Genomic DNA, 18,154 nt, shown 5'->3' on the forward strand with positions numbered 1-18,154 from the left:
TCTGCTGGAATATGTTCTCAGGATGGGTGCCTCCCACTTTTTATGTTGAAATATATTCTCAGGCTGCGTGCATTGGTTTGCTCCACAGAACTGCACTCCTGCATGGGGTCCTGAGGCCAAAACAAACAAGATAAAGAGAAAAGTCCTATCCTTCTGTCTTTGAATTATCATTAGTACATCTCCTACTAGGAACCAGCCCAGGAGAGCCGATGATGAGACACCCAGGCTCCACTATTCAAAGCAACCCCATCCATAGTACCCACATGTGGAAACAGCCCAAACACCATCAGCTGATGAGTGGATGGGTCCTATGCCATAATCCATGCACCGGAAGGTCTCTCAGTCATGAAGGGTAGTGAAATAGGGCATGACTGATTCCGGAAGCTACAATATTAAGCAGAAGCCAGTTACAAAGTCCACATCCTGAGTAACTCCATTTGTATGGAGTGTTCAGAACAGGCAATCTAGAGGGAGTTCAGACTAGTGGCTACCAAGACACAGGGGAATGAGAAGAGAAAGTGGGTGAAACCTTAAAAGGAAGTTTAAAAGTTTATGGCAATGAGAACTTTCTAACTAGATGGTGGTGACAGTTTCACAACCTTGATTATACTAAACCCACTGAAGAGTGGGCTTTAAAGTGACAATTATATGGTGTGTGACTGATATTCATAATGTTCTTTTTCAAAACTACCACAATAATTTTAACATAAAATTGTATTTTAAAAGCTGGCACTGACTTCAAATACAGGTTCAGGAAAAAAAAATGGAATTTAGACCCATAACATCACTTGTCTTCAAGTGCTCATTAAACTTTCCCATCATAACCTCTCAAATACCTTGCAAAAAACGATTTCCCTCAACTACAACTCCTAAATCTGTGTGGTAGTTCATCACATAACTCTGAGTTTTTGTAAAGCTGGGCTCTCCTTTTATTTAACTTGTAATTGACAAGTAATGTGTTTTGTCATGCATAACAAGATGTTTAATACCCTCTGTAGAATGGTTATGTCTAGATAACTGACAGATGCATGACCTCACAGAGATGCGTAACAAGGTGTTTTGATGTTTAATGTGCATTATTGAATGGTCACATCTAGGAAACTGACAGATGCGTGACCTCACATAGTCATCATTTTATGCTGACAGCACATGACATTCATCCGACATTTTTCAAGAATATATCACCACCGCTAGTTACTTTGCTATAGAGTAGGTCTCTTGACATTTGTCTCTCCCTATCTGATTGTAATTATCCTTTGATGAATCTCATACTCACCTTCCTCATGTCTACTGTCTCAGCCTCTGCTAATCATTCTTAACCCTGCTTCATAGATAACTGTTCTAGACCTCATAAGAATGAGCTCACTGTCTCTCTGTTGGCTTATTCATTTAGCATCATGTCCTCCATGTTGCTACAGATAACTCACCTTACCCTTTTGCGTCTGACTAGTATCCCTTTGTGTATGTACCCCTAATTTTCTGCATCTTTCATCAACTGATGGACACTTAGGTTGGTGCAATATTTTGGCTTCCATGTGTATGCTGTAATAAACATGATTTTTATTTTAGGATGGGAACCTTAAACCTCCTGTATATTTGTAGCCTCGGGATTTCAAATTGAGAATTCTGGATGCAACATAGCAATAATAACTTTTAAAGTTTTTAAAGTTCGGTGGTGTTTGGAGATGTGCCCATACCCAGCTGACCCTTATAGTGTGTGTGTGTGTGTGTGTGTGTGTGTGTGTGTGTGTGTGTGTGTGGCTTCTGGTGTGGGTTTAACTTTTGCAGGTCATGTTCTCACATATAAGATGCAGGGGATGTCTGGGGCTGCATGTTTTACAAGGTTCCTTAGATCTGAGTATGATTCTCAGCTCATGGAGTCTGGAAAGGACACTGAACTCACTGTAACCTCTGTGTTGAACTACAGTGTGGAAAGGTGTTTCGTGTAGTTCAGGGGTGTGTGTCACCCATGCTGTTGTGATCTCTTGGGACCTATGAGTTCCTAGAAGTGATGGCAGAATACTAAGTGGTGTACATGTGTGCTTCCTTGGGACAGAGCCCATGAGTTCTATCAGAGACAGCAAGAGGTCTCAGGAGACAGAGGGACTGCTGTGGTTCAGGAAAGGGGTGGGGCTCTCATGACATGATCTACCCACTGACGGCCTATCAGTCTTCCTGAGACTTGTCCTGACAGTGTGTGGCATGTGGCAGACTGTGCCTTCCCTGTCTGATGCCACACCTCTGTGCTCTTTTTTCAGGAGATGGTATCATTCCTGGATAAGCTGGTGAGTCACTCCTTTGAGCTGTTCTCTTTGGAGAATTCTCTGTGGATCTTGGTAATGAAAGGAGAGCTGGATGCCTTGGAGGGTTGATTGTTGGTGACCATGAGCAGAGAGGACCAGGGCAGAGGGAGACATGGGCTTCGGGCAGCAGGGGGTGGGTGTACCCCAATTAAAGATAGCCAAAGGTGGGAAAGGTGAGGATGGAGTAGATGTCTTGTCATCCATTCAAGAAAGTGAAGGGAGATCCCTTTGTTGGCTTCCATCCAGGAAACTCACAGTTCATTAAAATTTGAATCTCCACAAATCTCAGACCAAACTCAGTGACTGGAATGAAAGTGGCCGTGGTCTTCTGCAGAATGTGTATGCTATTCTGAGACCACTCTGTCATGCCCTCTACCTCATGGCATTAGGCTGGAATGGAATGCAAGCATTGCAGGGCTTACTGGAGGAGGAATATTCTTGACCAATGGCAAGAGTACAGAGAGACACAGAGCAGTGGGGGGGGGGTCTAGCTTAGTAACTGGATATAAGATGGAGACAAAGCCAGGGCAGCTGACTTCTGGTTCAGGAAACAGGGGCGGATGATGGCTGTTTTTACTCCATGGAATTTGGTCAGGAAGTGCTGTGCGTGGCAGGGGCATCTAAGTGAGCATGGTCCATCTTACCTCTGCAGTCTTCTAGATCCACAACTGTTAGCTGGCTGAGAATGTTCCCAACAGGGACTCAGGGTTTCAGGTTAGTAGGGACATGTATCTGTCCCTAGACGGATCTGATAGGGTTTTAATTTCCACCCTAGGAAGGAGCCTGGGCCAGCTGTGCATCTGCCCCAGGTGTATAATTAAAACAATTGGAACAGATCTATTCCTCATGGACAATGCGAAGGTCCCTAAAGGCTACGCCATGAGAAAATCCATTGTAAAAAGCAGAGGAGAGATGAAAGTCAAAAACATCAGATTAGGAAGCCTGGGCTCACTGAAACCACGGGAGATGGCGAAGGAAGTGTCTGATGCTGAGAATCATCAGAAGGGTGGGATCGCAGAGAACCACACAAAGCTGTTCCCTCAAACAGGAGAAAGGGACAGGGCCTGCTGGAATCTAGTGAAGGCACTTAGGGAGGTGACTGGTGAAGATCACATGGGAGATTTGATAGTAGACATGGAGGGACAAAGCACTGCAAGGAACTGGGACAAGGAGCCACCTTCTGATGGGGTGGAGAGGCCTCAGATGGCCAACTGGGAGGCGTCAGAGAAGGAAAAGGAGCCTGACTTGGCCTATATTAGGGGACCCATATCGGAATTGTGACTATCACTTGCCGCGTGTGTGGTACAAGGCAGATCACTTCCCACCTGTAGCAGTCATTTTGGGCTACTGGAAGGTCCCCAGGTGTGGACATGAACACCTCCACCTAGATGTAGTAGCTATTCAGTCGGGGGTAGAGGGGTTAATGGGGGCGGGGTGGGGTGGGGTTGTCATCAGCAGCTGTAGTGGAAAGGGAGAAAGAGATGGAAGGTGATTTTGGACTTCTCATGGCTAACTTAGAGAGAAAAGATCCCAGAAGAGTAAGGGCAGTGAGTATGAGCCTGGAGAGGAAAGGTATCATGCTAAAGAGGGAAGGTGGGGTCAAACAAAAATCGATTTGAGAGACAGGAGAGAGAGGGGGGAGGGGAGGAGGGAGGCAGAGACAGAGAAGGAACTCATGACTAGCAGTCCTGTCTACTAAGAAAATCCAAAGCCTAGTCATTACTTGTAGAGGTGAGGAGGAGGCATGGGGATGTGTGAGCTGTGGAGTTAAGAATGGAGCATGCCTCAGAGGAGTTTCTGGGCGTTCCTAAGGGAGTCACTGGGTTGTCAAGGAGAGGCCTTTGGCTCTACACTCTGCATCCCAGGAATCTGCCCTCATCGAGTCTCTTCTCGTTTCTCTAGGGGATCCCTCAAGCAGTGTTCATTGGCCATGACTGGGCTGGTGTGCTGGTGTGGAGTATGGCTCTCTTCCACCCTGAGAGGGTGAGGTAAGTAGCCAGGCGCAGCAAGGATTTGTGAGGCTGGACTTAGAATTGCCCAAAACTGCTACAGGTGCCTCAGCTACCCCAAACTCGTAGAATCAAGTATGTAACAGGGACGGTAAACACACCAAAGCAGACCTGCTGAGCTCCTAGGGACAGCCTCTGACCCGATGACTGACAACAAGGCACAGAATTGTGAGAGAGCCCGTGTAACTTCCCACTTTAGCTTCAGTTTTGACCTGAAATCTTCTTTCTGGGTCTCCGCAGGCTCTCCGTTTTAACGTTGCTTATTCCTACAGAGCTGTGGCCAGTTTGAACACTCCATTCATGCCACCGAATCCTGAGGTGCCTCCTATGGAAGTCATCAAATCTATCCCAGTTTTTAATTACCAACTGTACTTCCAAGAACCAGTAAGTGTGGGATACCCAGACCATTGAGCCAATGTTGTTGCCTTCTCCTCCCCTCTCCTCTCCCCTTCCCCTCCCCTCTTCTTTCCCCTCCTCTCTCCCCTCCTCTTCCCTCCCCTCCTCTTCCCTCCCCTCCTCGTCCTCTCCCCTATCCCTCCCTCCTTCAGGGTAGCTCTGCCCTTTGAATATTCTGAGGCATTGGTCCACAGTGACTTTTCAAACAGGCTCAGACATATTGACTACCTATCCAGTGGGTCCTTTGTAAGTAGGTGAACATTTCTCTGTGTCTGTTTGGGTGGCCACTGGCTGAGGAGCAGGGGACACTGCCAGGCTGGCTTCTGCAATGTGTGTAGCAGGAGCCAAGTGTGCAGTTAAAGCTACTGGTCTCAGGCTCTTGCTAGGGACCTCACACTCTGCTCACTGACACTGAGCCTCATCAAATGACACCGACAGCCAAAGAGTCCCACAGCAGGCACTTGAGGGTATTGAAAGTGTGTGGGGTTGTCTGAGGTATCAGCACAAAGTCCACAAAGATGCCTTTCAAAGACAGCCCCGGGCTGTGGGGACCCTTGTGATGGGGTCAGACCTTTGAAAGGGACTCTCTGAGAACAGAGTCACCTCATCAGAAATAACAAGAGTTCATCTTCAGTGCCCTCTAACCAATGAGCTACATAGTCCAGCACTGACTGAGATGGACTGTGGGAAGATTTCTGAACCTAGTAGACACTTTGCTTGCCACTTCCATGGTCTAGCCAGTCTGGAGTTCTCCTGGAAGCCATGCCTCCTTCAAAAATCCTCAGAAAGCCCTGCTTCCATCTGCTCTGTGTGTGTGTGTGTGTGTGTGTGTGTGTGTGTGTGTGTGTGTGTGTGTGCGCGCGCGCGCGCGCGCGCTCCTGGATCACCTTAAGGGCCAGGGCTCACCTCACTCTCAGAAGGGAAGATCCTATAGCCACATGCACAAAACCATGTGGTAACCATGATCCTGAGCCCCTGGACACTTGGAGAGATTTCTTTATTTGGTTCTGCATATTGTTACCCTTGAGGTGGGTTGATCCTGGATCTGTGCCTATGCAGGGAAGGAGTTGGGGGCAGGGAAGGAGTTGGGGCATTGATCATCTCTGCCTCATGCTGAATTTGCAGTTGGAGATTCTTGAGGAAAGCCATGTTGACTTGTTAATTACGAGCCCACTCATTTGTAAGATTCGATTACAATGGAGAATCAATGGATGCCTTCTACAAGGTGATGAATGCCAGGCAAGAAATAGCAAAGGGAGGCTGTAGGTCGGCAGTGATGGATGACAGCCCTGCCCTGCCTGTGAGTCGACCTCAGTCAGGATTCTTATTTATCCAGGGCTGACCTCACCCCAGGAGCAGCTGCTGTGGGTGAGTACAGGGGCATAGTTCAGTGTCTGGGGCCCTGCAGAGGCCTCCACAGAGCTCTCATCTCACAATGGTGCTGAGAAGAGTAAACAGGCGCTAAGACCCAGAGAGCGCACAGGTAAATAGTTCTGTCCACTCTCTTGAAAGTCCATCACGCCACCAGGGAGTGGGTGTGAAGGTGAGGGCCAGCGAGGAGAGGCTAAAAGGGCTGTGCTCCTGGGTGTGTGCCAGTTGTGTTATCTGATTAAAGTTATCCAAGGGGAAGGCTGCATTTCACAATGGCCAGTGTCCTGACTGCTCCTTCTGTGCTCCTGAGCCCAGCATTAAAGGATGCCCTTAGAACCAACACACGTGGCTCAAGTCCCGGCACTGACTCATGACCCTAGGTCTCCAAGGCCTGGGTTGATTTGTCATCTGTCACATGGGGCATGTAAGGACTGATAGGGCTTCTGCGTGTTTCTTATCGTGCTGACAGAACCTACAGGCTCGGCAGCATGTGGTGATTATTTTACACATAGGCTGGGCAACACAACGTGATTATTACCATCAACATTGTCACAGTTCTTAAAGTTACTGAATGACACTGAAATCACCTAGTTGTTATTTTTATTTCCAGTGCTATCAGGCGATGCAACCCAACATGGCCAGCTGCAGCCTGAGGAGTTGGGTTTTAGGGACCTCAACACAGATGAAGCCAGGATCCTAGAATTTCTAGTCTAGTCAGAATGAAACAGAGCTAGGTTTTATCCAAAATAAGAGAATACACACTTTAGATTTGAGCATGGAAGTTGCAAGGGAGACCTCTAAACAGCTATATGTAGTCACAGGTGTAATTTACAACCAGGCTCAAATATTAAGCAAACTTTAAAAATTAAGTTTCAAGCCAGTGTCCTGGGACATGCCTTTAATCCCAGCACTCAAGAGGCAGAGACAGGTGGATCTCTCTGAGTTCGAGGCGAGCCTGGTCTACTACGTGTGTTCCAGGACAGGCAAGGCCACACAGAGAGACCCTGTCTCACAAAAAAGAAAAAAAAGAAAGAAAAAAAAAAAAAAAAAAAGGCTAGGTGATAATGGCCCAGGCCTTTAATCCCAGCACTTGGGAGGCAGAGGCAAGCAGAGCTCTGTGAGTTCAAGTCTAGCTAGGTCTATAGAATGAGTTCCAGGACAGGCTTCAAAGCTATAGAGAAACCCTGTCTCCAAAGAAAAGTTTCAAATGCTTTTGTGAAAATGAGTTGGTTTACTCCTTTCTCTTATCTTTAAGAAGTTCCTTCTGTCAGTTAGGCTGTGGTGAGGGAGCTTGTGCCGTGCGCAGTCATGGTTGTGAAAGACAGATGTTGATAAAGTGAAACTCGAAGGCTGCATTGAGGCCTTAAATAAGCAGGGTCTTTTAGCTAGTCTGCCCCTCCTCTGGGCGGTCTTTGGGAGAGGTGGGGCAGCCTCACTTAGGGCTTTGGAGGGTGGCACTGTCTTTGTTTTCTCGGATGACATTCTTGACTCTCAGCCAAAGAGGAATGGGAACCAGGGTGAGGGTCTTTTTCCTCTTCCTGTCCCTTTCACCCTGCCTCAGGCTGATCCCACCCCCACAAACACCTTGCCTGGCTCTGGCTCTAGTTTTTTTTTTTTTTTTTTTTTTTTTTTTTTTTTTTCCCCTGCTGAGGAAGCAAGTTATTAACAAGTGCCTAGAAAAGGTTCAGTGGGTGGAGAGGAGGGAGGGTAGGAGTGGAAACTATATAAGGAAGGAATAGGAGAGAGATGTTGACTCCCGCTGGGTTTTCAAAATCTAGTTTTTTGTCATTCCCCTGTGTATCTGGTGGGAAGGTCACCTCCTTTCTCATGTGCCAGCCCTGGTAGGGAAAGCCCGTCACCATAGGAGTGCCCTTGGTGTGGGTCCTGTTTTGTGCTAGTTTTATTCCTGGGCAGCTGTAGAAACCCTATGACATCATCAGCTGCCCGTCAGTCTTGCCCAGTGCTGGGCTGTGCCTCTGTGGCCCAGTGCGACTTTTCATGTTGGGCTGAAGTTCAAGGGAGTATGGAGGGAGCCACCTAGTGGATGCTTGGTGGTTTGTGACATCCTCTGCACTGGGCAGGTGCCGTCATTATTTCCAGTGCAGGTTCACTGGAGGATGTTGGTACAGTGAAGTTTTGTTCTGTGGAGGTGCTGGGGACCTGCATTCTAAGCATCTACCCAGGAGGAGATGCTACTAGTACCAGGCCTGGAGCTACAAGGCCTGTAATCAAGACTCTGCTGAATTATGGAGGATTTAGCAAAAGTTGCAGTCTCTTGCCCAGAAAATGTCATGCTCACACCCAATTCTGTGGCATTCCCAAGATGTTCTAGAACTTCTTCTGAAAGCTACCTTAAGTGTACCCAGCTATTTTATTAGAAGCCTCTTATTCTCTTCTCACTGGCCTGGGGCTCGCTGACCTAGATCCAACTGGCTAGGCAGTAAGTTCCAGGGACCTACCTGTACCTGATTAACCCACACAGCTGGGGGCGTGGCATTCCACCACCTAGAGCCAACCTCACAAGCCCTCCTGCATTCCCCCCTTGGTTCTTTCTGAGTTATACCACCACTTCTGAAGTCTAATGCTGAGTCTGCTAATTACCTGCCGAGCAGCTGTGATCCCATCTGGCTAGCTCAGTTGGTAGAACATGAGGCTCTTAATCACGGGGTTGTGGGTTTGTGCCCCACATTGGGTGCCATTTTGTAGTTGGAGTTTCTTTCCAGCCAGGTCCCACAGCCAATTAGCCCCCAAATAAACACACAAAGACTTATGTTAATTTATAAACTGTTGCCCAATAGCTAGGACTTCTAACTGGCTAGCTCTCTTAATTATTAACACAACTACTAATCTATGTATTTCTACATGGCCTTATCTTACCAGAGAACACCTGGCGTGTCCTATCTTCCCTGTCTCTACACGATGTCTCCTCAAGGCTTCCCTCTCTCTCCTTCTCCTTCCTCTCATAGCCCCCCCCCCATCCTTCCTTCCTGGCCACTGGTCAATCAGTGTTTTATTCATCAACCAATAAGAGAAATATATATACAGAAGGACATCCCCCATCACTCACTGGCTCCCGCCTTGTGATAACTGGGCTTACAAATGTGTGCCCCTGCACTCCGCTCCTTCAAACAGGTTTTAGACATCACACTCGGGTCCCCATTCTTGCAAGACAAGTATGGATCAACTAAATTGTCTCTCTAGCCCTCCTGTGAGAGACAGTTCACATTCCAGACAAAACATTTAACCCGGTATCCATTCTATAGTTCAGCAAGTCTGTGCTTCCCAGCTCTTTCCTCAAGCCAGAATATACTTCCTCCATCTGCAGAGCCAAGTCCTCCTCATCCCCACTCCAGCTCCAGTGCTCCCCTTTTCAGTAGAAACAAACGGATGCCCTTTGGGCAATCGGGGTGAACTGTCACTATCTTTCCAGTCCTCAATGCTGCTTTATTCTTGGGGTGTTTGCCACCTGCCAGACTCCCCAAGAACTCTTGGGAACATTGTGGAGTTGGACACTATTCACAAAATGAATTAGTGAACATGAACACTTCCCGAGAAACACCAGAAGTAATACTTCTGATGTTTGACTATGTCTGCAGTGGCCAACTCTTCATCCATATTACAGGACCATATCTGCTTTTGTCATAAATAAGCTCTTAATTAACTATGTATGTTAAATTTAAAAGAAGGATGCTACACAGGAAAAGTAAGTGGAAGAGATGCTGGGGGTGTGTGTACCTCTGTGCTCCCTTCTACCTACTTATTCCTAATTCCTTCAGCCTGGCATCCAGACCACGAGGTGTCTGAGAGCCTGCTGTAGCCTATAATAGATAAGCAATTATCTGTAATAACACTCTCTCGAGACAGAGAACCTGGTAATTTATCACCACCAAGGATGTGTGTCCCAGCTCCTAACAAAGGAAATTTGCTGCCCTGTCCTTAGGGAGATAGCCCTGATAGCATCCCAAAGGTCTGTAATGATTAGGACCAGGCTGAAGAAGACTGAAATTACTACAGTAAAACTGAGAAGTGTGAAGGGAAGCTGTGAACAGAGATGTCTCATTGTGTATCTTCTCAGAGCCTGGCCACCACTGTAAATCAGTATCAGCCTCCTTGACTACTGCAAGTCATGCCTCATAGTAGAAATCCAGGCAATATAAAAACAGCATTATCCTCAAACCTACCTCCCAAGAAGCACCCCTTATATTCTATATTTTAACCTTTTTCTAACATACGTCTCACAATTTAAAAAAATTAAAAAGATTCCAAGGAATGCAATTCTAACAAAACATGGGCTGGATGGGACAGAAGGTCAGGGCTCAGGGCCTTTGCTCAGCTGGGAGAGGGCTAGTTTCTCGGGTTTCTTGAAGCAATCTTTAAATTTGCTTTCTTGACTCTTTTAGGGAGTGGCTGAGGCTGAACTGGAAAAGAACATGAGTCGGACATTCAAAACTTTCTTCAGAGCAAGTGATGAGATGGTAAGAGGTGAGAAATGGTGTGTGTGTGTGTGTGTGTGGTGTTATAATTTTGGCTTATGAGCTCATCTATAGTGACATTTAACTGCACCAGCCTGCTTGTTTGGACTTTGGACCCATTCTCTTGAGTGGCTCATCATTTCTATTCTACATTCTGGTGGCAGTATCCACCAGGCTCACTTCTGTGTTTGCCTCACACCATAGGAGTGAGACTCCAGATCACAATGACATAATTCAAACACACAGGCCTATGAAGGCAGGCCTCTGATGGTGGCTTTGTAGGGACACGCTTCGGCTTGCTCTTAGTACTGAGCTGGAGCAAATACATTTTCCACCTGCCTGTCATGGGTAGACTTTTTCACTGTACCTTTTCATGGCTGTTTCTGCACACCAAGGAGCCCTGGGTTGCCAGATTTCCTCTGTGGCAGGGCAGGGAGCTGTTTGCCCTAATTCCCTACCTTCTGCAAGAGAGTTCTCATCTCTTGCTCACACTGGCTGCCAAGCCCAAGTCATTACTCAGACCTGCAAGTGCCTGCAGCAGCTGTGGATGGGCGACTCAGCTGCCTCCTCTGACCCTGCCAGGCCCCTTTGCTGCCTCTCAGGGTTAGCGTGTGGGTGATAGCATGACCCCATTTGCTATTTCACGTTCTATTATTTCAGTTATTCCTGGCTATCCATGGTCCAGTAGTATCAAAAGGGGAAAGTCTACAGAGTCTAAGGTGTGAATTGTCTGCCACACAGAGGAGCGTAACAAGATCCCACACCATCCTCCTGGCGTGAATCTGTTCTGTGTTGACATGGGGGGAGGGGGAGGTATCTTATTACAGCACTGCCGTAATTGTTCTATTTTAGTATTGGCTGTCATTTCTGGTTATCTCATGGTAGTGCCTCATTTATGAATCAAATATTATCATAGTTGTCAAGTACAGGATACGCCCAGAGCACAGTGTCCAGTGTCCTGTGCTATCCTTGGTTTCTCGCTTCCATGGCCTGTGTATTTTTAGCATGTATCCCCACACGGAAGCATTCTCCCGTGGTCCCCGTGCACTTGAGGCCTGCTGTAATGGATATCTGAGCTGTAGTCTTCTGACTTTGCCTCGTTCATGACATACTTCCTAACTTCTCTTCCCACAGGGCTTACTCACTGTGCATAAAGCCACTGAAATGGGTAAGACGTATCCCTGGGAGGGAAGGGACAGCAGGGTGACATCAGCTGAATGTTAATGGATTCCTGTTCCTTTTGCCCCTGGAAATCCCCTAACTTTGCCTTCCCATTCTGAGCTTTGCCTTGCCCAACAGAGGTCTCTTAACAATGAATAGTGCTACCCTAGTCTACCATATAGGGAGCTGATTGCCAAAGTCCTTAGATGCTTTAGACTTTGGAAAGGGTATCTGGGGCAATCCTCCCCTTTCTAGTAAGGACCCCATCCCAGGATGGAAAGGTGGCTGGGGTAGAGTCACCAATGTGCACAAGGCAGATTGCACTGGGCCCATCTAAATCTCCATGACCTTCCACCCTGGGGTCTTATTCTAGTCACTCCTGTTCCCCTTCATGAGGACGGTCTGGTCACCCTGCTGAGGGGGATTTAACTGAAATCAGACCTGGACTCATCCTTGCCCAGCATCCAGCACTGGCCCCAAAAATTCTTGCTTCACTCCACTACTGCCTCCTAGCCATTATTTACCTGGTTCTTTTTTTTTTTTTTTTTTTTTTTTTTTTTTTTAAGATTTATTTATGTATTTAGTGTTCTGCCTGCATGTTTCCCTGCAGGCCAGAGAGGGCACCAGATCTCTTCACAGATGGTAGTGAGTTGCCATGTGGTTGCTGGGAATCGAGCTCAGGGCCTCTGGAAGAGCAGCCAGTGTTCTTAACCTCTGAGTTATCTCTCCAGTCCCATTCACCTGCTTCTTACTAATGATGGTCACTGACACTCCTAGTGCTGGGCCTATGACCTCTCAGTTACAGATAGAAGAAGCAGGTTTCAGAAGGTTGGCCTGTGTCAGCAGGCCGAGCTGGGGTCTGACCCTACAGGTCTTCTCCTCTGAGGAGACCTCGCTTCTTTCCTTTTTTGTCCCTGAGTACCTAGCGAGGAGTCCTGGGTGAGGATGCTGCCCACAGAGAGCTCAGGGTGGTGCAGGGAGGCAGATGACAGTAAAGAATGACATCGGCAGATAGGGGCAGGATGCTCGAATGGGGTTAGGACCCAGAGGGACAGGAGCATCATCTCAGTGCCTTACTCCTTTGATGTTTGGCACTGAAGCCTGGAGTGACACTGCCCTTTACTTTGAGGACTGTAAAATGGAAATGATGTGTTTGTCCCTGAGGTGCCTTTAAGGGCACTGCAGACCTCTGAAGACAATGTGGCATTCTATAATGAGAACCCCACAGTAGGGAAGAGCCCAGATCCCTAGCTTGGTGTCCCTCCTGGCCAAGAGGAAGTCAATAAAGAGAGAGCACATGGACAGCCATAAAGGCACATGAGCCCTTCACTCTGAGTTCAGTGGGGCAACCTGAGCTGGGAACACCAGCTTTAGAACCCTTTGGCCCCCAGTGGTAGAGGACACAGGTGTCTTTTTTTGCAGGGGGACTCCTTGTAAACACCCCAGAAAATCCCAGCCTCAGCAAGATTACTACTGAGGAGGAAATCGAGTTTTATGTCCAGCAGTTCAAGAAGTCTGGCTTCAGGTAAAAAGAAGGGAACCCCAGGCAGGATGGATGGGGTGCTTAGCTGTGGGGATGGGCACTCAGCTGTTGGGATAGGGGCTCGGTTGTTGGAGATGGGGGCAGTTACTCCACCACAGCCCCTGTGAGCACCACAGTGACCTGGATGTGATTCACTACCTATGCTGTGCATCTTCCTTTGGGGGTGTCCAGCTTGTTCTTTCTTGTGTTTATGGGTCCCCCCAAAAGGCAGAGGTTCTTAATTGCTTTGCAGCTCCTCCAAGAATCAGGAAAGCTCTGCATTCTGTCTTCAGAAAGGCAAAAACCACACAAACCCTAATGTGCATGCATTTTGGTGCCTTCACACCAGATCTTGTCCACCGTGTCCCCCCTCACTGAATTTCTTGGGGCAGAAAAGTGGCTTCTGGATGCCCCAAGTTTTGCACTCCCTGGTACACTCCTTGAAGATGAAGATAACCTGTAGTGTTTGGCTTCTGTTTGCCCCAAATCATCTCGGAGCTACCAGCCTAGTAGCAGAGAGTTCCTGCACTCATCCTCGCTGAGGAAGCAGCAGGTGTGGGTAGGATAGGAATCGTGTTCTGGGGTACCACACTCTCATGTCCTGCAGCACTCACCTCCCTGGCATAGTAGCATGGATCACTGTGGAACAACAGTGGTCAACTCCTGGAAGCTCACATTCATTACTGTCTGATCCTCTCCACAGGGGTCCTCTGAACTGGTACCGGAACACAGAAAGAAATTGGAAGTGGAGCTGTAAGGGATTGGGACGGAAGGTGAGCACTGTAGCCTCCTGCTACACACACACACACACACACACACACACACACACACACACACACGCATGCACGCATGCACGCACGCACGCACACACGCACATGCGCACACACACTGGCCTCACAGAACTGCCTTTAAGGCTTCTTGTTGAGCCCACCTGGGTCCTGCACAGGGGTATAGGCTCCCTCCTTTCCTCTGAGGTTGGTATGGACTCCACTCAGGGCCTCCTGTTAGAGACTCTTACTAATGAGACCCCTGGAATGGTGGCTTGTGGTGCTGAGGATGAGCAGGGTCCTATAAATGGAGTTCTTTATTGGTCTAGATAATAAAAGCCTGGAGTTAGATATAGAGGGAAATGTTGAGAGATCAGAGAGAAGAAAGGGCAAGCCACCACCAAACCTTACCTCCTTAGTGTCTCAGCAGAGCGAGTTCCTGTTTCTTCCTGCTTATATCCTGTTTCTACTCAGCTATCTCCCTTCCTGTCTGTCTGTACAGACCTCCAGGCCTCTATGGTTAGCTAGAGGCAAGCTCCATTCTCTGACCTTCAGACAGACTTTACTTGTACAATCATAATATCACCACAGGGTCCTGGCCCTGTAATGACAACATTATATGGGATGTGTAAGTCTCCTGGTGGTAGCCCTGGCCAGAACCACAGATTTGGCCAGGGTCACTTGTGGTGGTGAAATGAACAATGACACCAAACCACAGAAGTATGTGGGTCTCTTAAACAGATGTGTCTTTTGCCTCTGACTCTGTCTCCTTTTGGTTTTGTCCCTGAGTCTCAGTTCCCTCATTTGTCTATCAGATGATGGTTTTCAACCTCTGGATCTATAAAGAGTAAAATTTTATATCCTAAGTGTTAAAAAGTCAAAACTTGCATTTTTAAAACCATCTCAGCTGTTTAGGAGCCAGCCTTCATCAGCTATGGTAAGAGCCCAGTTACTTCCTTCCCTCCTTACATGTGATGTAGTGTTTACAACCGGGCTTGATCCAACCCCTGAGTGACACAGGGAGGATCATTTCACCAGGCTGACGCTCTGGTACCTTTTCTGCAATAAAGAAACTGCAGGACCAGTGTCCTCCTCAGAGAGCTGTATGATCAAGAAGTGGGTCAATGCACCAAACTTTGAGAGAGGGTCCCAACAGAATAGCTCTTCTGCTACTGCTCAGCTAATACTCACCATCATTGTCATTACAGTCATCTGTGACCGACACATATGGCTAAGCCTCAGTTCCAAAGACCAGAGGGGTCAAGGTGTGGAGAGAAATGAGGAGGACACTGTAGGGTGGACCAGGTCATGCTTAGGCTGGATTTTTAAGGCTGAAATTAGTTTCAGCATCAAAATCCCTTTAGAACATCACACAATCCCAAGGAGGACAAGAAGCGTGGAGTTCTGCAGAGTCCTCAGCTAGGTCAGACTGACACTGCTTAGAAGTGACCTTAAAAGAAATGCCAGACAACAGTGCATGAATGAAATCCCAGCTACTTCAGAGATGGAGGCAGGGGGATCGCTACTCAGCATGACCCTGACTCAGACTAAAATTAAGAGGGTGGAGGCCACAGCTCCATGAAGAGCACTTGCCTAGTACGTATGGGGCTCTGGATTCTACAGGAAAAGAAAATGGCAAAAAGCAGAAGAGTAAGAAGAGAGCATGTGAGGCTTTCTCCAGCTTGCAACATCCCCGGGGCTCCCTTCATTTGTCAGCACACAGAAAGGGAGGCATTTCTGTCCCTTCTGGTCTGGTAGCACGCAGGTAACTCTCATGGCTGTCCCAGTCACGTTCTTAAATTTTAGCTTCTCCTTAAAAAAAAAAAAAAGGACTTACTTTTTATGTGTGTGAGTGTTTTGCCTGCATGTCTGTATGTGCAACAAATGTACACAGTGCTCTCAGAGGCCAGAACATGACAGATCGGCTGGAAATGGAATTACAGATAGTAGCCTGCTGCCATGTGGGTGCTGGGAACCAAACCCGGGTACTTAGGATAGAATGTGGATCATCTGGAAGACCAGCGGGTGCTCTTAACCATTGAGACATCTCTTCAGCTCTTGACATATCTTTTCAAGTCAAAAGGATTGTGTACTTATTCAAGGATCTTCAGCTTCCTTCCTGGTGCCACTAAATTGGTTCTATGAGTCTATTAGCTGAAATACAAGGTCAGCTTCCCACCCACTCTTCTAACACACACACTCTCTCTCTCTCTCTCTCTCTCTCTCTCTCTCTCTCTCTCTCTCTCTCTCTCTCTCTCTCTCTCTCACACACACACACACACACACACACACACCTCTGCATTGCTAGATCCAAATTTTTGATGACCCCTCACTGAAAAGCTTCTCAGATGCAGAGCCAAGGCAGGGCAAAGGTCTTCTCATGGGCTGGACAGTGAGAGCTCTTAGCAGCAGATGCTCAAGGCATACTTCCCTAGACACAGATGGTGTCAGCGTGGCTGAGTGCCAGCTTCCCTTACTACCTGTTTCCCCTGCAGATCCTGGTCCCAGCCTTGATGGTCACAGCAGGAAAAGACATCGTACTCCGTCCTCAAATGTCCAAGAACATGGAAAACTGGGTGAGGGTGTAGCCCTCCCTGAGCAGTGGGTCTAATCCGAGTGTCCATGGAAGAGAACACAAGTGCCCAGAGGGAGGCAGCAGAGGACAACATCCCCACATCCCTGAAAGGCTGGATGGGGACCAGCTGAAGCTCCTCCCTGACCCAGCTTCATTGCTGACATCACCATCCTCCCATGACACTCCCTTCCCCAACACTAACAAGCCCTGCCATGCCTCATTCCTGCCCTAAATGACAAGGATCCTCCAAGGATGCTCCTTGGGAATCTGAGAGGGCGGGGTCCCTTCCAAGGTGGCCTCTGCCGTGCATTACACTGACTCCAAACCAATTAGGTTCTGTGGCTGATCATCCTGCATGGGGTTTTCTTTCAGATCCCTTACCTGAAAAGGGGACACATCGAGGACTGTGGTCACTGGACACAGATAGAGAAGTAAGGAGACTGGGTTCCCTGGGTGAGGAGAGTGTGATTCTCTGGTCACCTGAAATATGAGCTCTGCCCAGTTCAGGCCTGCCAGGTCTTTTCAGTCTTGGTGAGGACAGAGAGTTCACATAGGTTGACATGTACTTTATTCCCCTTCTAGACCTGCTGAATTGAACCAGATTCTCATCAAGTGGCTGGAGACTGAAGTCAAGAACCCATCAGTGACCTCCAAGATTTAGCAGTAGCATGTATTTTGCTGGGGACATGTTTTAGTTACTGGACATAGCCTTATTCAGAACCATCCAGCATCATTCTTTTGCCAGCCCATGATTTTCTTTAAATGAAAGTGATCAGATGCTATGTAATCTTAGATCCAGGAGAAAGTGTGTGTGATTAACTCTCTGAGGATGACTGCACCATTGAAGAAAAGATCACACCCTGTCAGGAAGGCAAGGGGCAGGCCAATTGGTAAATTTGCAGCCAAATCCAAACCTGCCCTTTTTGAAGTGCCTGACTCTGGTCCTTCATTCAATAAAGCTTAGACCTTGGTGCTCCAGTTCTTTGTGCTCTTGAGAAGCCAGCCGACTGCTCAGAGGGGGCGCTGCTTTCCAATGAGCAGAGGCCTGGTATGGGCTTCCAGGGTCCTGTGTGACCTACACCAGCTCTGTCCAGGGAGCCTTCCTGAAGGACGCTGTGGGTGGTCCACAACCTTTGTTTCTAGATGGTGTGTACACAGATGCTGATGCAGACTGTATTTGAAGCTTGCTACGGAGTCTGAGGAAGTGAGTCCCAGCCACCACTCACCAGGCTTGAGATGATCTAGTTTTGTGACCCACACACACACACACACAAAGGCCCCCTCTTCCCTCCTTGGCACATCTAGGGAGACTCCAGGTGTCACTGGTCTTGTCTTCGGCAGTTGTCTGCCCTCTGTCCTGCTTTGGTCACCAGATTCTCCTAACTGCACCACCCATTGGATCCTCAGAGCTTCCCCCCAGGACAAAATCCATGCTCTGAGACCCACCCAGCCTGGCCCCATCCAACCCAGGACTCCTGTTAACAGCTGCCCTCCAGTTTTTCTCTCCTTGAATCTTGCAAGCATAAAAGACAGGATCTCCTGACCCCCAGCCAAGCTGGGAATGCTCTCTCATGGGGT

The 18,154-nt window shown here is 48.0% G+C and overlaps 1 protein-coding gene across 2 annotated transcripts in view; it reads left to right on the plus strand.

The window, feature by feature from the left end:
- Ephx2 (epoxide hydrolase 2) overlaps positions 1-17,502 on the plus strand; it is a 35,158-nt gene extending 17,656 nt beyond the window's left edge. For both annotated transcript variants that reach the window (XM_051195486.1, XM_051195487.1), the window contains 10 exons: positions 2,259-2,285; positions 4,206-4,291; positions 4,585-4,696; positions 10,480-10,554; positions 11,686-11,719; positions 13,135-13,237; positions 13,938-14,007; positions 16,497-16,577; positions 16,949-17,007; positions 17,159-17,502. In XM_051195486.1, the coding sequence (XP_051051443.1) occupies positions 2,259-2,285; positions 4,206-4,291; positions 4,585-4,696; positions 10,480-10,554; positions 11,686-11,719; positions 13,135-13,237; positions 13,938-14,007; positions 16,497-16,577; positions 16,949-17,007; positions 17,159-17,237 (726 nt within the window). In that variant the 3' untranslated portion in view covers positions 17,238-17,502. The remainder of the gene's footprint in view (positions 1-2,258; positions 2,286-4,205; positions 4,292-4,584; positions 4,697-10,479; positions 10,555-11,685; positions 11,720-13,134; positions 13,238-13,937; positions 14,008-16,496; positions 16,578-16,948; positions 17,008-17,158) is intronic.
- The last annotated feature ends 652 nt before the right edge of the window (positions 17,503-18,154 follow it).

This window comes from Phodopus roborovskii, unplaced genomic scaffold (assembly GCF_943737965.1).
Source record: "Phodopus roborovskii unplaced genomic scaffold, PHOROB, whole genome shotgun sequence".
NCBI classification, from domain to species: Eukaryota; Metazoa; Chordata; class Mammalia; order Rodentia; family Cricetidae; genus Phodopus; species Phodopus roborovskii.